Genomic DNA, 26,902 nt, shown 5'->3' with positions numbered 1-26,902 from the left:
GTTTGTTACAATCTTTGACTATTTTTTCTTTATATTCCTACCAGCCTTCCCTATTCTAAAGGTATTTTAGATGAGGGGACTTTTTCCTACTAGACACAGGGTGGCACAGTGTCACTTTTCACTGTTAGCAGCAAGATGAAAGAAGCTGCGTAACAGAATGGCTTGAGTTCACTTCTGAGGTAGCCAAACAGAAGCACGGAGAGGCTGAAAACAGCAAGGGAGAGAACAGACCTTTTTAACTTGCCCTGCTGCTTCAGGAATACAAGAGAAAACATACCTGTTCCTCATATGCTGGGACTGTGGGATGAAGCCCAGCTTGCTCTGTGCTACCGGACTTGAGAGTTTTGACATAATGATTGCTTTTATATATGGCGAACTGCAGAAACCACTGTGCCTTTCCTTTTCTTTTGTCATGTTGGAGGTTTGCTCTGCAGACAGATGAACCTCCCAAATTGCAGCGCATTTAGCTACCCCATCTTCTTGAGGCCATTTTTGTGCACACAAAACCTCTCCAAAGGGAGAGAAAGCCTCAAAACCTCTTCCCTGCACTCCTGTGATTACAGAAATTCTGCTGTGAACATGCAAAACAACCACAGCGGGCCAAGTACAAGAACATGCACTCTTGGTGAACTCTGCTTAATGTGCTTTAAACAAGGAAGTCCGGGGAGCTGCTGTTGACTTCAGCTTTGGGCAGCATTGCATCTATTTTGCACTTGCTGAAACAGGAGCTGAAACAACTAGCATAGCCAACAGAAGTACTTCTAGCTGAGATGATGACACTTTTTCCCTGTAAGACAGTACTAAGGATTACTATGTTGCCAAAATACCCATTTTTCAATCAGTAAGTAAAACTTGGATCCTGGCCTACTTTCTTTGGGATATATAAAGGCTAAAATAGAGGGACCACTTATTAAAATGGGCCTGCAGTTTTGGTTCTGCGTTACCCGTTCTCACTTAGTGAAAACAGACTGCAGTGATGTTAATGTAAGTCATTGACAGATATGTGACTGGAGGCTCTATAGTACCTTCTCCCTGACAAGCGTGGGCTGGATTTACCTCTACTCTTTCATTAGCCTGCCCCCACCACAATTACATGTTGACACCACGCACAACGAACAAAATAATTTGAATACTAAATACATTGCTGGAGGTCTCACTGAACTGCTATTAGAAGCTGTCAAAAAAGCAAACAAAACATTGTTATTTTCCACCAAGTTTTTATACAGCCTAAAACCATAATGCCATTATATAAAAATCAATGGCCTACCCTTGCTTAAGAACAGTGTGTTCTGCTCTAATCAAGCTCTCTCTCTTATGCACAGTATAAGTATTTGGAGAATGGCAATGGAAACATTAGGCATACGATTGCAAGTTATTTGTGAGGCACGGACTGCTTGGGAAAGGGCTATCAGGGAACAGCATCAGAAGCTTTGGCCATACCAGTAGACAAAGGGGGAATTCACATACGTTCTCCTAAACGAGATAGGAGCATCTCCCAGCAAAACTGACCATCAACCAAGTTAAAAACTGCAACACGGTCAAGACCCACAGAACTCAGCAGTGCAAGCTTTCCTAGTGCACGTAAGATTGTTAAAGGGCACTGCATTCACACCGTTAAAATAATCATATCACTCTAGGCAGGGTAACATACATTTCAGTAACAGCAGCAGACCTCAGAAAAACACGCCAGCTTCTTGGCAGTGGCTAGGAAGAAGCCTCTACTGGGAACAGGTTACTTCATCATTGTCTCTTGCAGGGTTTCTGCAGTGCCCTCTGTGCCCCGCTCCAGCTTTACCCTTCCCCTCAGTGTGGAAGTGGTTGGGCCATGCATTGGTCTCATCCCACTGAGCAACTCCATGGTAGTCATGGCCCACAGCATGAAGGAAGTTATTTCTGACCACAACTAGCGTAAATAATGATTTCAGAAGAGGACTGGTGGGACAGTGGAAGAGTTTTAAGACCAAAGAACACAGGTAAGTGGGAAGTGCTGAACTGCAAAACACAGCATGGAAAAGCTGAGGCATTTCTGAGAACGTGTAATAAAAATTTCCAGAAATTAACGATTTCCCAAGGAACCAGTGCATTTACATCAACAGGCCAACTCTTTGGAAGAACTGGGAAAGACACAAATCCTAGGGGACACAAAAAGAAATCCAAAACTTTCTTACCCTGGGCTGTTAATATGAGAACTGCTGACATGAGCAGCTAACACGTTCAACCTCAGGTTCCCTCAGACTTGAGCTGGAGCTGTTATCCCAAGTTAGTCTCCCTCCTTTGCTATTTTAGTCCAATGCAGCTAATGCAGGTTGGTCAACTTAAACCTAAAAGACTTTTTTTTTTTTTTAATTTTGCATTGCAAACCTATCCTCATACAGTATCTTTCATTTAAGGCAATGTTAGTATAGTAGGTAATTGGCAGGAAAGATGTCAACTTAAACTTAGGGTTTTGTTTTCTCCTCATGTAAAACATCCTCTTTTAAAGTTTCCAGTATCCCAGACAAAACAGCATCACTTTTCTTTCCTGCCTCATGCTCTGACTCAAACAAAAACAATCGTAAGCTTAAAACCTGAGTGTGTAATGAGTCATGAGGACCTACATCTCTCTGCATGAAAGGTTTGCTGTTGAAAGTCAAAAGGAGATCAAGAGGATAGTGAGCTTGGTGTACTTGTCAATAAACCAAACATAATAAAGCTAACAGTTTGGGTCTTTTTAAGGCCTGAAGAACACTGCTGATAATGCACTTTAGCCTTAAGCAGAAAGAGCATCATAAAGCTAGGTGTTGCACATCTACCACAACAAACAGCATTAACAGAAATGATGGAAAACTATGTGGACTGGCTAAAAACTGAAAAACCTTTCAATTAGAGGTCACCTCACCAGAAAGATGACACAGCACATATGCAAGACGACTTACCTTTTTTAGGTTAAGAATTACTACCAATCAATACAGTGAAGTGCGCTCTGCTAAATACAGGCCTATATCAAACATGGATCATTTCTCCTTGAGAAGTATCAAAATAGGGAACAGGTTTCAGCCAACAGCCTGCCAAGGCTGCACGAGGAAAGCATTCACCATCATGAGTGCAGAAGAGCACCACCAATGAAACGTAGCCTTTTCTGCCACCAGAATCAGAACCAGCACAGTAGATGGTCAGCACACCAAGCACCACAAAATTAAGCCCTGTGTATACTATATTTGTAATGGCCCCAACACTGGCACAACAAATGCTGCGTTCCAACAGTAAGAAGTGTGCTTAGGATTCACACTTACCCTCAGGAAGAGTCAGGCACCCACATCTGCTCCAAGTCAGGATACATGTATTGTACCAGAAGCATCACCAGCATTCAAATCCCAGCCAAGACTGATGCAGACCAGATCTCCACATACTGGTCTGTCTTCTGAAATGTTACCCATTAGATACCACTAGGAGGTCAGGACTAAACTCCTAAGGCTGGCTACTTGCTTGTCATGTTCTTTGGTAGATTAGCTAGCCCATGATACAGGTACAAAGCTCGAGTTTATTTGGACGGTGCTTAAAACTGCCAGTGTACTTCACAGATGACCTGTTTGCAACAGTCTACTACTTTAAAACAAACAGATTTCAAATATTTGAAACTTTTGATTTAGCAGGCACATTACTTTGTGTTTCAGAAGTTCACCATCTGCTGGGTTTACCTTTTAAGTCTCTCCGTGCTCCGGCTGCGCAGCCATCTGGGATGAGATAATTTGAACAGCAGACTGTTTCCTCCCATGTTACTAGAGAGGAAGAGCAGCCAAGCATGTATGAATAAAGTCTATTTCATTCTTTCAAACAAAGGTGGAGGAGGATGATTTGAAAGTTAAAAAAAAAGAGAGGAGGGGGAGGGGAAGAAAACTAAAAATGGCAACCCCACTTTCTGTCTTCAACTGCACCATGACTACCAGAGCTGAGTCACAGTTACTATTGATTATAAATAAGCAGGAGAGAACAGAGCCTGACTTACAGATCCCAAGGTGAATTTGCAAGGCTGGCAGATAGAAAGCTTTTTCATTTGTGAAGCAAAAAGGGGAGAAGTAGAATCAGAGCAAAACAAAGAAGTTCAGTCTACATCTACAGAGTTGTTTTTCCGACCGGAGCCAGCTACGGCATTAGCATCTCTTGTCCATCAGCTGGTGCAAACTGGGCAACGTCACTGAGGTTAAGTGCACAAGAATCCACATCATCCGCATTTTCTGTAGGAAAAAATCTTGTTAAGATACCAAATGCCAGCATGTTAAGTCAGACGGACACAGAAGGAACTTTAATTATCTAGCATCTTTAAAATGTATCCTTTCACTATCAAGTGGCTTTAAACAGTGAATCCCCTATGCTAATTTTTCTAGAATAAGTCACAGTCACCTCAAATCCTTTGCTGTTCAAAATACCTCAACAGGCATAGGAGGCACAGAGAAAGACTGTTTAAAAAAACCCAAACCCTCCAGGTTATTTCTACATCGATCAAGAAGTTTGCTTTGTTCAACATGGTAAAAACAGTCGTGGCAGAAGTGGCAACACTTAAAAAGGTTGCACTGTGACAATTCCCATGCAAGGTCCGCAAAAGGGAGCTGTGCAACCATTTAAAGAAGAGGTAACTCTGCTCTACAGAAATAACAGTTACTGTGTCATTGTCAGCTCTTTCTAAAATCTTGACAAGCCCGTGCTTCAGGCACGCTGCTTGTCTTGTTAGAGGGAAGCACCACAACATACATCCTACACTTTGTCAAAAGAGTAATTCTCACCCAAAATCATTGTAAATTTGCATGACAGCACAAAGGTGAATTTGGAAGCAGGCAACAGAAGGCTCTGAGGCTTGCATGCCTCCAACAGTGCATGGCTTCACTCATTTTGTAACACTAGCAACGAAACTTTGGTAAGCCGGCCACCGACAGCAATTCTTTTTCCACCTGTTAAGGATCAGTTAACTCTGAAAAACTCTCACGCACAAGCATATTAAAGATACTCATTCTCTGTATGAAGTTTCACACTAATAGCTAGCCCTTTGAGGAAACTACTCATTGAAATAATTCCAAGTAACAGTAAGTGGAAGGAAGAACAGAGATTACACACTCCATGTACAGTGCTGTGGGACCAGAGAGCAGCCAGCCACAGAGCCCACACCCTGCCCTGCAGATCCACATCTGGCTCATCCCGGTCTTCTCCAGGAGCAGGGCTCAACTGCCAATCCATGTTTCAGCATCCAGTCTTTCACTCCTCACAGACAAAGCCATAAAACCTTCTTGCTGAAATTCTCTCAAAAGGCAAGTTTGAAAAGACAGGGGATTAGGAAGTGATCGATGAGAACTGCGGCAAAGCAACAATTTACCCAGCAGGGTTGTCTTGATAAAAATCTGCTCACTGACGATTTCTCTCTCACCTTTGTTATTTAAGTTCATCCGTTCCCCGCTATCTCAGCCTCTGAGCACTGGCAGTCAGAGACCCTACCCAATCCAAAGCCCCCAGGGGGACACACAGCCCCAGTACCCCGCACAGCATTGGACTCCGGCACTTAGGCAGACGGACACCGCTGCTTAGGGAAAGCTCAAAACCACGTACCTTGTAGTGCTGCGAACACTCACCAGGACGAAGTGATGGAGACAAGTTTCATCTACTCCTTTAGCCTCAACAAATTAAGGAAGGAAGACTGTAACTATCATCCCTGGGGCGTTCTGAAATAAGACCTCACTCCGAGGAAAAACAAGCTCAGTTCAGGATTAAGTGAACAGAATTGCCTTGCAAGGACCATGCAGCTGCCTACAGACTAGACTTTTAGGAGCTGCCAAGGCTTACCCCACCTGGCCTCTAGGCTGGCTGTGATCATAAGGAAGAGCAAACAGTCATCTGGCCAGCCGTCTGACATACCCAGAAACAACTGGACTGGATAAAGACGACAGTTCATTTTTGTAAGAAACAATATATTTTATTTTTCTGACACCACAGCCCTGGCAAGTGGTTTTGTACCAAATTTAATGGAGGTTACACAGAACGTTTTACGCTGGGGAGGAAAAAAAAAAAATAACCACAAAAAAAATCCTGGATAACTTTTAGTGTCTGTTCCACTCCCACATTAATAAAATCACTTGGGGTTTCTAAGAAAAGGAGAATAGGAAACAGTGAGAGAGACTACTGTAGGATGTAACAGTGTCCAAGTCCAGCCCCTTCCTAAAAGTGGGAAGAGTCCCCACATGAGGAGAGGCTCTCCTAGATTTACTCCCCAAAATAACACAATGTATTGCAGCTGCCATAGGAGGAGACAGAAGGGGGACGGAGAGAGAGAGAAGCCTATTTAATAAAGAGTGGGAGGGAGAGACAGAAGGTGCTGGACAGCACGCCATAATTTGAAAAATATGTCCTTAACTTATTATTTATTTCTTTTAAAAGATTCCCCTCACTGAACTTAAGTTCCTTTTTGTGCTTTTCATTAATACTCTGCTCTGAGGTCGTAGTTTGGTTTATCTATACATTGGAGTTGAAGGAAAATAGTCCGAAGTTCTGAAGATGGATTCTCCACCTAAAGTAAACACCCTAGAATCCCATTCTCCTCTCACCCCAAAGACTAAAGTCTCTGCTAAAATCCCTTTTACAATATAGTACAGTACACAAAAAACCCCAAAAATAACCGAGAGTCCTGGGAGAAGCCAGTCCGAAGGACGTAAACATACAGAGAATGGTGCAACTTGTGACAAATGGCAATTCTCAAAATACAGCTACAGATTCTCAAAGCAGGTGCCGTCACGGGATACCCAAGTCCACAAAAATAATTTTTAAAAAATAAATCTTAAAAAAAAAACAACCTGTTAAAATGAATAATTTTTTTTTCAGGTAATTCCATACATTCGAGATTTCCCAAAGCGTCCTCTGGTCTCTTTTCACCTATTGCATGGCCAAACTGTACTCCTGAAGCTCCCAAAAAAGCGCTCAGGACTTGGAATCTCATCTTGACAAGGATCAGAACATCCAGTCTTATGGTAGCAGCTTAAAACATCATGTTCCCTGGGTTTCCAGGGCCTTGGCTAAATCCTCCCATGCCAACGTCAGCAGCCATACCTCGGGGCCTCATCTGGGGGGGAATCATGATGTTTTGTTGGGGTCCCATCATGCCCTGCATTGACATCATCATACCAGGTGACCCTACAGGGCCCGGGTGGCTGTACAGCCCCGCAGGGGCTCGGTCCTTGCCTGGGATCATGCCCACGGCAGCCACGGGGTTACTCATTAGCGCGGGCTGGCCAGGCATCGCTGTTTGTGCTGGTGACATCATGCGGTGGTGCGGCCCCATCATGCCTTGCTGCAGGAAGGCAGGCGGTCTCATCGGGTTATGACCTGGCATGGACGGAGCCGTCCCGAGAGGGATATCCGGAGTTCCCACTGGCCCGGGGCCTCCCATGCCAGGCAACGTTAGTCCCATCCTCGGGGTCTGCTCTGCTATCATCCCCTGCATGTGGGAGAACCCCGGCCCAGGACCCTGCGGCTGCTTGCGGCCTGGCACCTCCCCACGAGGGAAATACTGTAGTGTCTGGCTAGGCTTCTCCGACGGGATAATCCTGGACAGGTCAAACTCGGGTATTCCTGTGGCTCCAGGACGGATCACCTCCTGCAGCTCTGGATCAGTGAAAACCGAAGGCATATTGTTTCCAAGAACAGTGAAGGAGTCTGGACCGCCAGGGCCTCCAGTCTTGCAAAGTGCTGGATCTGTTGAACTTTGGGGCAGGTTGGTAGAACGCCCCAGAGGTCCTTCTCCGTGGAAGCCCATTCCCGCTGGGAAGTTGCCTTGTCCACCACTGGGCCCGTTGTGTGGAAATGGCACCTGCTGTGGAGGGGACTGTACGGGAGGGAACCCCTGTGGGAAGCCCAGGCGTCCTTGAGGTACCATTGGAGACTCCTGGGAACCGTGCCCCATCATCGGGTTGTGTGACATCAGGCCGGGTCCCACGGGGACCCCATGAGGAGGTATATTGGGTCCCATAGCATTTGGAGAGGGCATCTGGTTGTTATGGGAAAGAGGCTGGGTCATTCCCATTGGGCTAAGGGTTGGCATTGGACCCACTGGGTTTGGACCTGAAATTCGAGGATTCTGAGAATTAATGCCCATTCCTAGGGAAGAAATAAGGAATCACATTTAGGTAACAGCCAGTAATAATCAATAAAGCTATCAGAGAGCTTTCTGCAAGGTTACCAAGTCTGCACGCACACACACACACAAATTAGTGCTAGTAAAAAAAATATCAGTAGTGGCTCTGGAAAACATTATTTTAACCAGAAAATTGATGCCCCCTGCACAGCTGCCTCCCTAAGTTTGTCACTGCCCTATCAAAAAGTGACTAAAGCCTACTCTGTAAGTAGGATCTCAATCCAACCCATACCTTTATTATTTCCCTGGCAGTCTAGATGATGCAGGCAGTAACAAACATGTCTATGACAGATTATCAGCATATGGACACTTGTCCACTGGGAGGTGACTTAATCTCCTTTCAAAACTCAAGAAGTTATAAATCAGGCAACCCTTGTAAGACTAGGAGGCAGCGATCAATGAGGTTAATGAGCTATCATCATGAACTTATTCAATTAGCCAGCTTCCCCAGGTATATTCAGCCACTCTGATCATTACTGCGTGAAACAGACAGCAAAGCTACAGGTAAACTCATTAAGAATTCATTACCAGTTGCCACTCTCATGAAACATCCACTGATCCCCTCTTTCAACTATGTTAATTCAATTGGGTGGAGGGGCTACAGCCTACTTTTGTATTAAATATGTACCCATGAACATTAAGCTATCAGCAGGGATTAGATTTCTCATATGAACATGCTCACCCACAAGACAGCCCAAAAGGACAATGTTTTATTTTACTTTCCCTTTAACTTTCTCAGGTAGGGACCAGGACAGTTTCCCTCAGTCCTGGCTGAGGTCACCTGCCATTACACATTCCCTATATGAAAAGATGTATGCTTTGAGAAAGCACTCTAACACTCTCTTCTGTAACAAAAGCAATCCACAAAACCCAGGAAAAGACCAGATGATTCAGTGTCAAAAAAAGAAAAAAAAAATCCCCCAAAACCAAAAAACCAAACTGTGAAGCTTCTATGACACTGCCTTAAGACAGGGGAGGAATGGTTCCGTCTGCATAACACGTTGTAGGTCTGACCGTTATTCCCGTGAGCAGCCTTCACTCGCACAAGTAATTCCAGTCTGCCTGAGTGGAAATCTCTCCCATACATACGGGTTTTCAAGATTAGACACTTCCTGAAGAACAGACACTTTCTGGACAGAAAAAACTGGTTGCAAGGAGAACTTCCGTCTCCCCATTTCAGAGAATTGCAACTACCTTCCTTAAAAACAACCCATGGCTATATATCCTTCAAGGTTTTTCCCTCTCACCATCTTCATCTGATGAAGCTTCCATAAAAACCGCCCTCACTGTACTGCCTGATAGCTTGGACTTATGTTTCTTTGAGTTTCTTACCTGGTACGCTGTTCATAGGTGGCAAGTTTGGGGAGCGTGCTGGAGGGGAGTCATCATCCGAGCTGGCCACAGTTTTGATGGCATCATGATAGAGCGGTGTAGAGCTGGGCATGGCAAATTTGGACATCCTGGACATCATAATGGAGAGGGGATTCTGGGAGAGGGTCGGCTCTGGAGGCATTGTGTAAGGACTGCTAGAAGGAAGATTTCCAGGGAGAGTCACAGGAGCAGACTGGCTGACTGTAGAAGGAGGTGGACCACCTGGGGGAGGGGAGAGGAGGAAAAAAAACAACAAAAACACAACTTTTTTTTTCCTTCTTATTTCTTTCTGAAATCCTACCCTTTTCTCCTAGAAATCTCAAAAACTAGAAATCCCTTTTATTGCAAGAGACCACCTGACTAATGCAGTCAATGCCTGTGAAAGGTAACCAGAAAAATAAGCCTATTGGTCAAGACGGTTAACATTTGTTATCCTGGATTCTGCACTTCTACTGGAACTATCTTGAGCCTCTACAAATCCACACAAAGAATTATCAGGAACGTCTGAAAATCCTACTATTCAACTTCCATGCACTGAAGAAGACACTTACATACCAGGTCTAGCCATAAAAATCCAAATCCACAGTCAATTAATTGTTCCTACACTCACCAAATGTCAACTGTAACTCCTTTCCCTTTTTCTTTAGGAGGTATCAAACAAGCACAAAAGACAATCGGCAGCACAATGAAAGCTGTAGCAGATATTAAGCTGAGACATGCAGGCAGGTTTCTGACAAGCTGCATCAGCAGCTACAAGTAAAACTCCTTGTTTATATTTCATTTCAGGTTTTACATACACATATTTACTGCTCATTCCAGTTAAAGGAACTTTCTCTGCACCTATTAGCTTATATTCCTCTGCTCTCCCAAAACTAGAAATAACTTAATTGCACTTCCAACCTCCTTTGTTCTTCACCGATGAATTTCACACCACCCAAACCACACGTGAAGGAAAGATGCTAAACCAAGGTTCTATCACTGAAAATTCACCACACGTTCCTCGGCTCACCCCAGAAAAAAGAAAGGAGAATAGAGAATACAAAAATCCTGCAATGCCAAAACATTTATGCTTTGGAAGGGCTGCATGTAAAAGCATTCGTTAAGCACAAGGTTAGGCAGGGACCAAAGCATTCGGTTCTGACTTGTAGGCGCTTGGGCTCACGCCGGGCACGGCCTCAGCAGCCAGAACGTATGCTAACATCCAGGCTCCCCTCCCGAGCACAGAGACCCGGCCAGCGATAATCCTGCCGGCTGGTGCGAGGGGTTAACCCTCCCCGCCACCGCCGCTGCCGGTCCCCCGGCCGCGGCAGGCACGTCCCGGCCGCCGCCGCCGCGCTGTTACCCGCAGCAGCACTAGAGGGCAACGTGGGCAAGCCACCGCTCCCGGCCTCTCCCAGCCGGGCCCGCCCGGGCAGGGAGGCCGCCCCGGGCTGCGGCGCTGGGAGCCGGGACCGAGGGGGGAACGTGCTCCGGGGCAAGCTGCGGGAGGACTTGGGAGCGGGGAGGAGAGGGCAGAGCTGTGCCGCCAACAGCCCGGAGGCGTTCAGGAGCAGGTAGGGCAGTGCCGGCACCTGCGCCCCGAGGTCCCAGGCGCGGCACGGCTCCGGCGTGCTACCGAATGCTACGCAGGGTGGTGTTCAGCTCTCTCCGAAACGGCTGAAGCCTGAACAAACGTTAGCACACCTCCCTCTCTGCGGTGGTTAACCTAGAAAGCCATAACCGTACCGGAACCATATCTAGATGCACGAGTGGCTAACTATGCTCAGCATCAATTTGTAGGAGCCTTTATTTCAAAGCCGTTTCATAACATCAGCAGGAACTTCACAAAGCTACAGCCACCAGGAGCTGTGGCAGAACAGCCACAAACCCCTCCGAGGAGAGACTTCCCCCATCAACACCCCACATCTTTTCACACCTCTTGACCCCACCCTTTCACTTTCGTGTCCTCCGAGTGACCAGCCCTCACCCCGGCACACGGGAAGCGCGCTGCAAACCCACAAACACAACAACAGGAGGAAAAGCGCTTGCGCTCAGCTCACGTAGCCACCAACCAGACCCTCGGGCCAAGCACCGCCTAGCCTCGCAGCACTGCCACCCTGCAAGAACCCTCCTCCCTCTCCCCTTGCTGCACACCTCGGGGTAACCCGACGCAAACCGAAGAGCCAAGGCTGGCTGGCAGAGGCGGCACTCACCCGACTCCACGTTCCCCAGCATGGCTGGAGAAGACATAGTGAGAGATGCCTTGTGGTTCGGGGGAATCCCAGGGCTCTGCAAAGGAGGCTTTGGAGACGAAGTCCATCCGGGAGAAGGTGCGGGGAGAGACGGAGACTTGAGGTGGACAGGAGAAGCAGCAGCAGACCCCAAGACAGGGGGGGACTTAATGGAGGCAGCGGCAGCTGCGGCAGTGGGGCCCGCAAGCATTCCTGCCAGCTGGGAGGGCGTCTGAGGGGACTTGAGGTTCCCCGAGGGAGACCCCATCATGGGAGACTGGACCTGGCGCATCGTGGGGGATTTCAGGGGGTTGATTCCTGGCGAATGCACCTGACCAGCTGCGGAGATATCCAAGGGCTTGCGGCCAAGGCTGCGCTGCGCAGGGGGAGCAGTGTTGAGGCTATTAGGGTTACTGGCGGGATTGAGAGGTAGTGGCGGCATGTGGCTGAGCCGGTTGTTAGTCCTTTGGTCAGGCCCGATCTGTTCTCTGAGATTTCGGAGACCAACTCCTGGGCCCTGAGACATGGGAAGGAAAGGCCTGGGACCCATGCCATACTCCTGCTGCGGGTGCTCCCCAAACGGCAGCGGCACCATTTTCTGCTGAGAGGAGAGCATCTCCGAGACACCGGGGCGCAGTTTCATCATCTCTTCAGGCCCAACTCCTGCCTCCCTCAGCTTCTGAGGGACCAGGGGTGGGTTGGAGCCCATGCTGACATTCATACCCATGTCCCCCTTCATGCTGCCAGGGCCCATCCCGAACTCCAGCTCCCTGCTAGAGGCCATTTGTGGGGGTATTCCTTTCGGGAAGTCCCCCCTGGAGGGGCTCATCGGCCCTTCCACCGGCATGCGAGGGAAGATGGGGTTGTTCCCGGGCTCCATGTGTCTCTGGGAGGGCATCATTCTGTTTATCTCCATGCCGGGCCTGATGCCTTCCATGTTCAGGCCAGGAGGGAGGCCCATCTGTTTCTCAGCCAGCTGCTGCTGATAGAGCTCTTCGGGCAGGCCCTGCGGATTGGGGAACCGCTCCCCTCGGCCAGGGCCGCTGAAGACACCCTGGCCCGGAGGGAAGTTTCGGCCATCTGGGATTTTTGGCACATCGTCTGGCCAACTAACTCCCGAAAGCCCAGGCCGGGAGGCAGGATTCGGGACACTGGGGCCCTCCATGTCAGGGTTCATCATTCCTGCAAAACCAGGCAGGCGCATCTGGCTCCCGGGCATGTTGGGATGAGGGGCCATGCCCCTGGGAGGCAGAGAGTGTGACATGTTCATGCCTTCAGGGAAGGGCTCTGGACCCCCAGGTCCCCAGCCCTCCCCAGGGGCCATCTGGTAGGGAGGAGGAGGACCTCGGACCACCCCACGAGGCCCATGCTGATGGACCATCATGTCCTGCAGGGAACACTGCTGCACAACCACCTGCTCTTGCTTTCTTCTCTTCTCCTCGTAAAACTCCTGCTGCAGCTTGAGCCAGGCCACCTGCTCAGGAGTCATGTGGTCCAGGTGGTCTGGGCCTATGGGTCCTGACTGGGAGTTCATTGGTGGTGGCCCCATTTCATCTGGGGAAAAGGGCATGTCCCTGTGCCCTTGAGGGCCAAACGGAGCCCCTCCATCTGTCCGAGACCCTGACCCTTTGCCTAAACTTTGGGATTGAGCCATCATGGCCTGTATCGGCCCTTCAGGTTTCTTTTGGGGACCATCCAGCACCCCAGCATTTGGGGGTGGCCCCCCGCTTTGCCCTCCCGCAAACTCCTTCTCATCAGGGAAGAGCATGCGCTGTATGTCTCTCAGGGTCTGCAACGAGCGCTCTCGGTGCTCCAGCTGCTCCTGTGACAGTCCATCTGGATTCTCACCCAAACTGGACGGGTCCCCACCAGACACCTGCTGGGGAGGACCTTTGGGGTCTGCAGCGGAGCTATTGCTACCTTGGGAAACTGGGCTAACTGCTCGATTATTGGGGGTCGAACTCTGCCCAAATCCTTCTGTCTGCAACGGGGTAGAGTTGGCAGGGCTGCCCACAGACATCCCTTTGCTTTCCACGCTGGGACTGTCCTGATCTATGGGGCACGGGGGGCCAGTGGATTTGGATACCGGTGCTGACACGGGTGGAGTCGGCTGCATTTTGGTGTTCTGGGGAGGGTTCTGGTCCTGGGCGGTGGGGGGCTGCGGCTGCGGCAGGGGCTTGGGTTCAGTCCGAAGTGCAGTGATCTGGGGGTTCTGCAAGAGAAAGCTACATGTTGCCACTCATTCATCTTAAGGTCGTGTCACATAAGCAGAGGTGCAAACAAAATGCCCTGTCTCAACACCACCAGCCCACACTTTGCAAGGAAAGATAGCCTTCCTACAGTGATTACAGAGCAGCATCTCGGCCATGCAGAAACATATTTTGCTCAAGTATTACAGCAGGTACCCCTTGCTTCTGTGCTAGCTCTGCATAAGCAATGGGTCAGAAATATAGTATCCAAATATTGCAAGACTCAAGCTCTTCTTTGGATGATCCAAGACATTTATTTGCAGAAAGCTAGGACAACAACTGTCTCTTTTCCACCCTAAAACTTATTTCAGTGTGTAAATAATCACCCATCTCTCTGAATCACACACACAAGCACATTTACCATTTCCTTTCCCACCCACATGCAGGTATTTCCTACCAAGGGTACAGTGTTTCGTTCCGCCTTGCTGTTTGAGATGTTCTGGATATGAAAGGACACGATGGTCTCCACCTGTCCCTTCAGCACAGCTTCTGCAGCTCTGCAAAGACAGACAGATGCATATATCCAGTTGAAGCTAAGAATCAATTTTTCTTAACCACCCTCCCTTCTATCCTTCAGCCAGCAGAAGAGAGAGACTTAACCACACATTTCACTCTAGATGAGTAGCAAAATAAAAATGCTTACATCGACAAACTCATCAGCATTCAGGGCTCCTGTCTCAGTTTAAGCCATCCTGGCTGCTACTCACTGCATGAATTGCAAAACAATATCTACCAGCATTTGCCAAAAAAACCCCAAACAAAAAAAACCCCAACATACCTCAGAAAAATAAAGAATCACTTCTCAGAGGGCAAAAGGTAGTGACATTCTCCACTCCAGCCCCTTCAGCATCCCCAAAACGAGTAACAACTTTTTGCTACAAGAGCGCACTTGATGGAGAAAGTGCACTTGAGAATCTCTTAAAAAGGGAGCACAAATATAAGCTCTGCTCCCTGAAGACATTCAAGCATCTACCTACTTACTTGTTGGCCATCTCAGTAGAAAAAACATAAACCACTTTGGATGGAGTCTTCTGCCCACTTGCTGGCTCCAAAGCAGCAGTCAGGACATGGGAAGGTGTGGAAGACCTTGGGGCTGAAGCATTTGAAGGAGTCATGGAGTGTGGTGTGTGCTGAGAATCCTGGGACTTCACATGATCAGCAGAATTGCAGTCTGGAAGGGGAGAAAGAGGAAAAGAGGGGAATCACTACCTTGGGAGCTCTTTGGAAACCATTTCTGGAAACCGACCAGAGCTTTTCCTCCTCTGAAATTTCCCACTTCTCCCCCAAGCACTACTAAAGGCAATTCTTCTATTACACCATGCATCTTCCCTCTAATGCCATGCTGCCCCTCAGGCACCACTGGGAGAAAGCTCATCTCATCCTTTTCCAAGGCAAGTGGCAGTTCCCAGAGCTGACCACTTTGAATTCTCTAATGGCCACACAGAATAGCAGGAAAACTACACACTAAAATGAACAAATATAAATATGTCTGCGCCCAAGGAGAACACTCTGTGCAAAACTTTACGTTTTTTTCCCCTTTAGCCACCTTAGCCAGGTGACCTAGAAAAAGGACAATAAAGGAAAGATGGACAACTGCACATCTAGTCTGGTTTTACACTGCCTCACAGAGGCAACGTTGGAGCCAGGAACAGAACACAGAAATCCCAACTCTCTGGCTTGTGTTACCAGTCAGGGTGCTACAGGTTATGTATCTGTGTTGACAAAACAGGCTTGCATATTGTTCAAAACCCCAGTTACAACAGAGCAGTTCCTGAAAGGCCAAAGGCCAGAAGGAAACCAACAGGTTGCATTTGTACTTTCAAATCCTCTGGGGGAGTTTCAGAGTTACAAAGGAACTTTCCCACCAGAGTCAGGTCTGCACTTTAACTGAGCGTGAACAGGACGTTTACTGATGCCAGCTATGACAACCTCTCCTCTTCGCCTGCTCTCAAGACCTTTAGACTTCATTGGCTGGAACTTACAGAACCCCAGGGAAATAAATGTTTCGCTAACACTTGCATAGTGATTCTCCATCTCACAGAGGACTCAGACTAATTGTCTGCACTTGCGCACGAATCCTAGCAAACATACCTTTGATTTCAGGGTCATCATTAGGAGTCCCAGCTTCCCTCTGTTCAAAGGAGTCTGCCGAAATGCTCCTCTCTCTCTTCCCCTTCCCCTTGGCACCATTTCCAGCTCCATTCTTCAGCCCCATGCTCCCACCTGGGCCAGGGAGCACTTTGGGGGGGTGACCTCCACTTTTGGGGTCACAGGGAGAGGGCTGGGATTGGCTGGTGGAGCCCCCTTGTTTGCCCTGGTTGGAAAATTTGGAATCCAGCTGGGGGTTGCCAGACGGGGACATCACTGTAGGGGGACGGACCATCACCTCCTGCTTTGATTTGGGGCTACTAGGGACAGAGCAAAAAAAGGAAAAGAAAAAAAGTGACAAATCACACCATGGATTCATTCAACCCTGTAGGAACAGATTAGAGAGAAGCAGAAATGACGACTGCCACCTTTGCAAGCTAAGACAATTGCTGACAAATAAAAAAATGCCTGCAAGCTTAGAGTCACGCAGGTGCTTTTTTTGAACATGCCCTGAAAGCGTTATTATCCAAGATGGGATCTCATTGCTCAAGAAGGCACCAGGGCAAGCTACAGACCTGCCAGATCCCAGGAACTGCTGTCACATGAGGACCCACCTCTGGGGCTTCTGTCAATAAAGACAACGGTTTCTATGTGCACAGAGAAGCGCCTCACACCAAGACCAGCTCAGAGTAAACAAACAAGGCACAATAAAGTTCACCTCGCCGCTCTCCTGGACCCCAACTATATGCTGCAGCTCTGATCAGAGTAGACCCCCCCCCCGCCCGCCCCCTCCCTTGCACCTCCCTATCCAGTTCTACAGGGAGCACAAGGAAAACCCAGCATTACTGCAGCATTCATCATACATTGGGGCGAGCTGCCAGGAAAACACAAACCTCTGACCGTGAAAACAATTAAACCAGCTACAACCTGCCTCTGAATAAGGAAAGAGAAGGATACCATCTCCCTGCACACTCCTGCAAAATGGGGCAGATGAAGCCGCTTTAATTTGCCAAAGGAAATTCAGAGTCTTTCCTTCCCTCTTCCATTCAGCATCCTAAAAATATTTCATTCCTCTGGGTTTTACACACATATTGGCCACCCCTTCCTCCTCACCCTCCAGTTACGCCATTGCTATCGGATCATCTGCATTGTGTTTTCCCATCATCACTACCACTTCCAACAGGCAGCACTTGCTAGCATCCTCACTGTGGGACTCGCACAAGCCGTTTCCTCCTTTGGACAGACATCTGACTCACAGGCATTCCCTCTGAATTACTCTTAAGCTCCAGATGACCTCTAGGAGTAAATAATCAAACTTGAGAATGCTGTCAATCAGACCATTGTAAGTCCCTGGACAGTGCTTCGCTTCCGTATTTTTCCCCTTCCAAATTAGCGGAGGAGAGATGTTGACCTGCTGCACTGGCAGGTGAATGATGCAGAGGATCTCAGTGCACAGCTGATCAGTTCTCCAGGCTGTTCAGGCCAATAATACGGAGGAGGCATTTTGTGTGAAAGTACAGAGAGACCTTCTGCTGCCCAACTACCCCTCGGGGAAACAGATAATTAGAAGAGGGGGAAGAAGAAAAACCCAGATAGAAACAGCATATTTACTCTCCTACAGCCTATTCAGACACCTGATGGGAGGGAGGAGGGCACAAGGAATGTGGAATCTGCACCTCGTGGGTTTACAGCTTTCAGCTCATCCTGAGCCTAGCAAACGTGGAGGCTTGTCAGCACCGTGCAGCCAGTGCTCAGGTCCTCAGCGGGTCCAATGGGAGCACAAAGGAGGACCAATAAGTCACATGCACCAGTCCTTGGCTGATCCTGCGGCAGAGCAGGGACAGCATCATGCACCAATCCAGAGCAGCTGACTGCAGGCTCTTTTCCTTACCTCTGTGTGTTGCCTGACGGGGAGTTCCTCACTTTGGGGTTACTGGAATGCATTGACAGAAATCCTGAGCTCACAGTCTCACACGCACGCAGATGGGCTCTCGTCAAGTTCCTCTGGGGAGTGTGCTGCCAGAGGCAGCGTCGAAGCACTTTCTGCCACCCGCTTCTCTCAATGCTGACTGTCTGCTTGCCTTTTTTCTCTTTGCTCCTCTCTGGTTTTGCACTGGGCGCTCCCCTCCTGCAGCTCCAGCATTCTCTAGACGCGTGCCTCCTGCTGCCCAGGGGAAGTCTCGCATCTCCAGGGCACACTTAAAACCACGCCACAAGAAGAGAAGAGAAAACCAGTGAGGAACTTTCCAAGCAGATGTGTCTGGTGTGAAGCAGTAAATGGCAATTCTTCCCCCATTACTGAGCAGACACCGGAGAAGAGCTTTCAGATGGCTCAGTACAGCTGTGTATTTCAAACCGGAGGCAACCCTGGCTGACCATTCAGTTTACAGGCAGTGAGGCCACCTTCCCTTCATCCAAAGCAAATCACTCTGGAGTCAACAAAACAGGGAAGCGCCTCATATCTGGACACTTTGATTCTGCACCTGTGCTCAGCTTGAAGACACCTCACAGCAAGTCAGTAGGAAGCCAAAGTTACAAATCCCCAACATGACTTAGCTATCCAGAATTCCCCTGTGAATGGCTGTAATCTGATATTTCTTAAGAACATAAACTCTGCTCAAATCTTTTCTGTCTCCTTGGTCCAATACAACTAGACATATGTTCAATGATGTGTGCTAAGGGTTGCACAAAGGGAGGAAAATAAAATAAAATGCCTTCCTGACCACCTGTAAGCAACCAGCTATGCTGTGATTACTCTGAAAATACCAGAGGTTAGTCACTCATTATATCCATTAGAAAGGCCAAGAGATCACTAGAGAACTACCCCTCTAAATTTGCTCAGCAACACTATACAGACTATTGAGACTTAAAAAAAAAAAACACAACCAAAAATAAGCACTTTTTCAGCTTCTTTCTAAGAAAGAATATGCATGACGCAGGCAATAAGGCACATAAAACTGTTTCTGGAGGAGGAAACTATTGAACATTACTGTTCACATCCTTTGGGCTAAATTATTTTGGAACAAATTTCTGTGTTGTTTATGTTTCAACAAAATCTCTCCTGTTCATCTCACCTACTCAGATGCAAATCCACTTAATTTAGAATCTAACCAAGATTTATTGTTAATGTATTAAGCATTGCTAGTTAAATATTATTCAAATGTAAATATTCCCAGTATTCCTTCTCAGCACCAAAGAAGCAGTTTCTCCCTGTGTATATCAAATGAAACAAAATAAATCTCACCAGACTGGGAGTGTCTTGAATTTTATGAGGAAACTACTGTTCAAATTGCATTTAGAAAACAAGAATTGGTTTGCTTACATGCTGACACCAGAGGATTAAGAAACACAGGCATTATATGACCACCTCTGGCCAAGGAGAATTATTAGTAACTTGTAGTACTGAGCACCATGGTTTTCCGGTTCCCCAAATTTATCTTGTTGTAAGGTTGTGCCATTACACTTTTTAGTGACTTTGTACTGCTGTACTTTAACATGATAGTGCTCCACACTGCAGTCGTTCCATGAAGCTCTGCATCATCTCCAAAAATTCTCCTCTCTACCACATGCCTCCTTCATGACCCAGAGAAATCATCCTGCTCCCTATTCTCACCTCCACTGTGCTGCATGGGCCTGTCAATGTAGGGGAATGTTTCTGCAATAAAGGTCTCATTTTTAATGCCTCCTATTAGGCACAATCAGATGAACTCCAGTCTGAGCCACACACTCCACAAGATCCACATCCTCTCTGCGGCTATCAGCTGGTTTTGAGAACAATGTTGGAGTTAATCTATTACTATTGTTAGTACTATCATACTGTAATTTGAGCTGGTACTATAAAGATACATTAAAGACAAGAGAGAACACCTTCACAAGTATCTAAATCGTACCATCTTTGCATGCAAATTTGGCTCCTATGTCTGTTTTGACAACAAAACCATAACATTATCAACAGCACCCAACTCCACTTTTCAAAAGAGATTTATGCATCTGTAAAAGTCAGTGGAATTCAGTGATACTTCGGGGTCCTCACTTAAGGTGAAGGTGTGACTGAAAACACAATGAATTTCAGGTAAAAAAGAAAAAAGGAACAATAGCATTAAAGTGAGCAGAGCTTAATGCTAAAAGCAGGATGCGGATGCCTGTGTGATGAAAAGTATTCTAGTTGTTTCATCCTCTGCTTTTCCACTTTCGATATTTATGGATTATCATGTTACTTTTTATTATAAGATGAGAATTTTCTCAGAATCCCAGTCTTGCACAGTGCAATGAGAAAACATGAAGATCAGAATCACACTGGCTGCACAATGTTTCTGACATCACCAAACTTTCAAGTACTTCACAGGGGAAAAAAACCTCCAGTTTTTTAACCCTACTTTTTGATTATCCTATATACATGTATCTTCCATCTATTAGAACTGATACGCTCTACAAGGGAACTGTATTTTCCAATCTCAGTTTAAATTTCTTCTTACCAGAGAGAGCCATAAAGGATACATCAATATATTCATTGGTGGAACAACAGCAACTCAACTTCCTCTGCTTCTCATTTCTGCGCACTGGGAATGTACCATCTTTTATAATGTGAAATGGAATGCCTCATGATTTTTCTAAATGCACTTCTAACATATGTATGTCTGGGAATCTAGGGCTCAATAATGGAAAAGCTCTAGAGAAATGTATTTTTGCAGCTGGAGTCTGCCTGCCATAGCAAAGCCTTTATCATTGCTCTAAAATTAGAGGTAGGGTCACTGTCAGTGAATGGTCAAGCCACTTTTCAAGACATTTTGGCAAGCTACATCCAAGGCTGTATTTTCAGGATTGCTTTAAGGTATGCCAGGCAATGGCTGCAGGGAAAAGGGATGGTTCAACTGTCTACTCATTCTCACCACCTCTCTCCTGACCAGATAGGGGAAAGATTTGAATGGGAACTAACCCAAGGGAAACAGCAGAAATCTCTATTCAGCTGGATCAGTCCCCTGATCTGGTTGATCATGTAACCACATCAGTGCCACTGCAAGCTCAAAGGAGGAGGTGAGAACAGGTGAAAAGTAGCCTCACCCCACTTGGTTGCAGCTTACAATTTAGATGGCTTAAAATGACTTCAAACCTCAATTACAGAGACAAAAAGAGATGGACCTGCATTTGTGGAGATAGGATAGGTCCTCGCCTTTCCAACAAGTAGCTTACCAAGACGCCTGGTGTCACGACACAGCAGTACTCATTGTGGAGGCCATGAGTTGCAAACCACTTGTCTCACAAGAAAAGATCACCTAGAAAAAGAAGAGAAAGGAAGAGTTTCACCAACAAGAATACAAAGCCAAGCTGTGCGTCCCTCCCATGCATCCAGCCACAGAAGCAGAGGAATCAAAACTTGCTCTGAACCACTGACAAGGAGAAGCCTCTGCTCAGACTGGCAAGATTTGTCAGCACCAAAAAAGCCACCATCAGACTGGAAGAATCTGAAGATGCATGCTGCACACGGAGGGGAAATAGGTCAGACCTGCTTTAGCACTCCCACATTTGAGCTAGCTGGATTCCCAATAGTTCATCTGTGCTTAGAGAAGCTGGCACAAAGCTCGGACATGTAACCTCCCCTTCTCTGCACCCATCTCTCTTCAAAGGCTCACCTTCCCCTCACTATGAGCCCAGCAACTTCTGCCAAACCCCTGTGCTTCGTATACACAGCCTCCTCCACAGCCAGACAACGTATAAATAAAAACATCAAGCATCAGGTAAAGCCAGGCAATCGCTCAGTCACATCTAGGAGAAAACCAGGCAGGTTTTAGAAGGAAGAAGCACTATCTACTGTTCTGGCAGCTCCCACTTCGCATCGTTTTGCTACAATACAGGGAGAAGGGAATCCAACTGCAAACCTTCCCAAGTAAGACATACTGCAAGTTTGCTCAAGACAGAGGGGTTAGCCCCACCTTGCACTACAGTTATGTCCTACAAAGCCAAAAGAGTTCATGGCCAAAGAACTGATCAGCCACACTTTCAGTAACAACCCGGAGACAACCCTGTGTCAATTAATGTCCACTCACATGTTAAAGCAAGTTTAAGTGCCTGAAAGTTCCATGATACAAGGAAACGTGGGCTCTGAGGCATGGCTCAATGGTAAATTTGAGGTCAGTAAAGAAAGACAGAGCAGCTACCTGCCAGCTTCTCCCTCACCCACTGTGAAAACTGGAGAGGCTGCAAGAACAGTATGAATCCAGACAACATTCATACTGTCAGGACCAGCATGGTCTCTCAGAGCACTCTCAGCTATTTACACAGCACAGACAGCCTTGCAGTTAAAGTACGACTGCAAACTGAAATCACTACCAGAGGTTTTCTGTGTAATCCCAATGCATTCTGCTGACCAGATCTCCCAACAGGAACACAGGAGCTGTTGCGAGGCTCAATTAGTTACGCATTGTGAAACCCTGTGCATATTCTCTTCCCTCCAACATTCTCCAACTATTATCTACTGCAGCTTCACCTTAATAATGTAGCAATGTGCTGCCATGTAATCCACTTCAACAAAACCAAACTACAAAGCTAGTCCCAAACAATGCAGCTACATTCTCCACCCAGTCCAGCCAAATCAAACAATGAAATCATCAACATGATAGACCATCCTTATCTAGCCAAGTCATACCTGCAGACAGAAGCTTAAACAAACACCTATCGCAACAAGCTGCTTCATCCAGTAAAACCTACCACAGCAGCACAATCATCCCTGAATCCAATTACCCAGTTATATCTCCTCTCCCCTTTCCCCCACCCCACCCAACAAAACAATACAAGCCAGTAAGCCATGCCAGTGCCAATACTGACACACCTCTATCAAAGCAGCAACAAAAAAAAAAAAAAAAAAAATCACCTTTTGCCTTGAAAGGGAAAACATGTGAACACCAGCACGCATCAGGATGGAGAGAATCTATCACAGCAAACGGTCGGGGCTGTATTGCTTGAAACATTCAAGTTCAACTTGGCAAAGCACCAGAGCAGGGCAGCCTTACAGACCATCGCTCAGGACTGCAAGAGGCACACAGATGATCAGACACAATCCATCTTTAAGGCTACCCAGCCAAGTTATTGCAATGTAATTCTGTCCCCTAGTTTCCCATCTCTGCTGCTCACCTGCATGGTCCTAGCCCACAGTAGGCACAAGACAGCTTGCTTCACAGTGAATTTAAGAGCAAAAGGGTGAGAGCATGTACACAAGCAGCTACCACAGAGTAACTAACAAGACACAAATGCACACCTTAGCTTACATTTTGGTAACTTATTCATGAACCATCCCTGTACTTCTGTGAACTAGCCACCATATTATTGTACTGCAAACAGAAGGGAAAACACATCCAAACTAGCTTATTCCTCCTTTATGCCCTTAAACTGCAGAAGCTTGATAGAGACAAGTGGTCAGGTACTTGGAGGCATACAGCATTATGGCTGCTTCAGCAGGAACAGCTGCAGTTATCACTGATTCACTTCAGTCTTTTCTCCCTCTTTGAGAAGGAGAATGTGGAGAGATGAAATAAAGGCATACCAAGCAGATAAAAGTATCAAACTTCTGGCCTTACTGTGACACGAAGCATTAAAGGCAAGAAATCTCTTTCTCTGTGTACAAGAGAGAGCACACTTCTTTTTTCCCCGCGGCCTTTCTGAGACTGTCAGTCTGTGCTGGACTGAGGGTGGCAAGAGCCCAAAGTCAGCATGGAAAAAGAAGAAAGGCTAGAGACCTGCTGCTACAGAAAACAAATGATGACTTTGAACGCAAGCTGAGCCAGCACCCTGAATTGTAGCTGTGGTAGTAGAGTGGGAGAGAAAGAAGAGAGACAGTGGAGTAAGAGACTGCTCCGGCAGCTTCAGGAGGGACGAAGAACAGCAGCAGGAGCTGTTTGAGCAACTGCTCATCCTGACAGCCACCAGGAAGCAAACCTCTGCATGTGCATCCACCAGTGGATTCCCTGTGCGACTGGAGAGGTGGGGTAAGGCAATGAATCAACAGACGCGCTCTTTCAGCGCAATTTTACTGGGAAGGGCACATCCTATTTCTCCGACCCTCATTCAACCACATAAGAGGGAGAACAGCTGTCCTGGCAAAAGGTGACTCCGCGACACTCAAGACACCCCAAGAGCTACCACTGTTTTTCACCACGTGCTGCGCTTACCGTTTTTGTTAAGCATTTGCTTATTTTGCACACTTGCAGCTGAACTGCACATGTTACTTTTTAATAAAGTACTTGATTACACACCTCATTGATAAAGAGGGCAACTGGGAAACAAGGAAGACACCAGAAGTGTTATTTATTCAATGCTTTTATTGAACCGTCAGACTCCCTTAAGATCATATAAAAGCAAAAGCACAGAGATAAATTGACATGAGTTTTCTACACCCCACACATCTCCCCATGACACTTGAGCATAAAGGGACACAGGACACTTCAATGCCTTGAAGCAGGCCCAATTTCTAGATATGGCTCCTACTAAGGGCTTTTAACTAAGCCTTTAAATCTGCCCCTACCTCTTACCAAAAGCCGTCCTCCTCATCCTTTCCCATGAATGCATAAAGCATGTGCTTGTGATACAACTAGTATTGGACCCACCAGTATTCAAATAGGTTTGTCAAAAATGCCTTCTGTACACCAAATGTGTGCTGGACCCAGGAAAGCAACTTCAACCAGCCTAAGTCTATCCAACTCTATCCCTTCCAGCCACCGCTAGCACTTGTTACCCAGCTGAAAACTAACTCTAGATAAGATATGATTAATTTTCAGGAGACAAGCTTCCCATTTCAGCCAACCAGGTGGCCACATGCTCACTGGCACAAAGGAGGCAGCAGTGACTGATGGCACAAGCATGGATAGGCTTAAGCTGGTTGTTCAAACACACTTGCATCCTTCTCCTGCCAGGTCCCTCCGCTCTTTTTCTTAAACAAGGGCAGAAAATACATCGCGTACCTAAAGAACTGCTGGGGCTAAAGACACAGTATCAATAAGCATGTCATCTGGACACAATACAACTCTGCTTGTCCAAGCAAGTTATCAGTAGATGGCCTGACTACCTACTGTCCCAGTTCTTCACATTGCAGGGTTTGCAGATCTCATCCTTTAATCAAACTACACAGTTATCACACAGTAGACTTTCCGCTGATTTGCTTATGTGCTCCATCTGCCAGAAAGGCAGTGGCCACTTGCACCACGGGCACCTCATCTACCCAAAACAGCTGCTGCTTTGGGGAAAATACCATGTTCTGTCATTCCCTAGTAAGCCACAAATCCCATTTACTTACAAATCATTTTCTCAAGAGCTATCTTGTTAATACTAAGCTGATTAGATAGCAACTTACAGCCAGTCACCAATTTCTAGAAGGTCCTAACTTATCCTGAAACAGTATAGACTTTTCTATGGTTATGCCTCGGCAGTAAAAAACGATGACATACGTAAAGTCCTCACAGTTTCCCAAAGCCAAGAATTCCTCCTTATGCACGTCAGAGAAATCACTGCTAATCCCAAGTCTGCACAGCATTACCTCTTTGCTCATGGTCTTGTACTAGAAGTGACTCTCAATCAAAAGAAGAATCGAGAACTTGTCACCTAAACTCATTTTGCTACATGAACATGGAGACTACACGATCTTCACCAGGCTCATTACAACATCCACAGAGAAAATAACTCCTCTTGTACACATGCTGTGTACGCATCCCTCTGTTAACCTCTAAAACACGGGCAGATTATTGCCCACAACTACCTCCATGCCTTGAAGCACAGAGAAAGGGGCTGAGCAAAGATAAGCTCACTTAAAATTAACACCTTGATGACCTACAAGAACATTGACAGGGAAAGAGCAGGCGAGACTCTATGCCATTACAAGGAAGAGAAGTTACTTAGAGTAGCTCAGACTAATTTAAGAATTTAGGACCACAGGATAAACCTCCCAGAAACTATAAGAATATACTTAATCACCCCCATGCAAATTCAGTATGCGTGGTCATATAAATGTAGTTCTGCTCAGCCTACCTGCGCCTGCCCATCCACATATCTTGAGTAAGACTGTGTAGATACACTTCCTCCCACGCTTTTTCCTCCCCAGCTCCTATCACCACACACATGGACATTTCCCAAAGACCCAGTCTCTCCTGAAGTCCATTCAAAACAGAAAGTCCAACTTTTTGCCCACCATCCTTAAAAAGTGTAGTCAAGACAATCACTGACAAAGCACAACGCAAACTCGAAGGCTCAGAGAACAAAGTGGTTTATGACATTTCTCATGTAACCATCCCCTGCTCTCAGACAATGGTACCTCCACCAACTATTCTCTTCCTTCCTCCTTCTGACAAGCACATGGGTAACCAACAGTAGCCATGATGTAAAGGCTGTTTAAGTAATTATTCTTTTTAGTTATTTACAGAAATAATTCTAAAATAATCTTTAGCAACAGGCACATTGTTCACTACACTCATAACCATCGCTTTTAAGATCTGTGAGTAACACTAACTTTTTGTCAAAAAGACAACTACATGTCTATTAAACTTTCTTTTTAGTGCATCTAACAATACTTCAGCGTGTTTTTAATACAATAGGGATGAACAGCTGTCCTAGACAGTTTCTGATTTTGTGCAACTCTTTCCCAACTCCTTCCCCAAAGTAATGGAGGAGACAGACACTTATGGACACTGGTGAGCAGATTAAAGGTGTACACAGCCAGACACTTGAAGTCCCTTTCAATTTCCCAGATGCTATTATGTAAAAAAAAAAAAAAAAACAAAACAAAAAACAAACCAACTTGAACTACTTGGTCCACCTGGGACTAGGACAACCTCTTGGCAAATTCCGACACGGTT

At 46.6% G+C, this 26,902-nt stretch overlaps 1 protein-coding gene across 8 annotated transcripts in view; it reads right to left on the bottom strand.

Annotated features, from left to right (window-relative positions):
- Positions 1-5,943: 5,943 nt before the first annotated feature.
- Positions 5,944-26,902, bottom strand: part of BCL9 (BCL9 transcription coactivator) — a 60,944-nt gene continuing 39,985 nt past the window's right edge. For 6 of the 8 annotated variants that reach the window (XM_072885792.1, XM_072885764.1, XM_072885801.1 and 3 more), the window contains 8 exons: positions 21,258-21,340; positions 17,959-18,265; positions 16,071-16,387; positions 14,961-15,150; positions 14,377-14,476; positions 11,713-13,942; positions 9,482-9,742; positions 5,944-8,112 (listed from right to left, as the gene is read on the bottom strand). In XM_072885792.1, the coding sequence (XP_072741893.1) occupies positions 6,995-8,112; positions 9,482-9,742; positions 11,713-13,942; positions 14,377-14,476; positions 14,961-15,150; positions 16,071-16,387; positions 17,959-18,011 (4,269 nt within the window). In that variant the 5' untranslated portion in view covers positions 18,012-18,265; positions 21,258-21,340 and the 3' untranslated portion in view covers positions 5,944-6,994. The remainder of the gene's footprint in view (positions 8,113-9,481; positions 9,743-11,712; positions 13,943-14,376; positions 14,477-14,960; positions 15,151-16,070; positions 16,388-17,958; positions 18,266-21,257; positions 21,341-26,902) is intronic. The other 2 variants (XM_072885828.1, XM_072885819.1) reach the window with 2 other exon arrangements.

This window comes from Ciconia boyciana, chromosome 1, assembly GCF_034638445.1.
Source record: "Ciconia boyciana chromosome 1, ASM3463844v1, whole genome shotgun sequence".
Taxonomy (NCBI): Eukaryota; Metazoa; Chordata; class Aves; order Ciconiiformes; family Ciconiidae; genus Ciconia; species Ciconia boyciana.
This window is presented reverse-complemented; position numbering and strand designations above follow the sequence as displayed.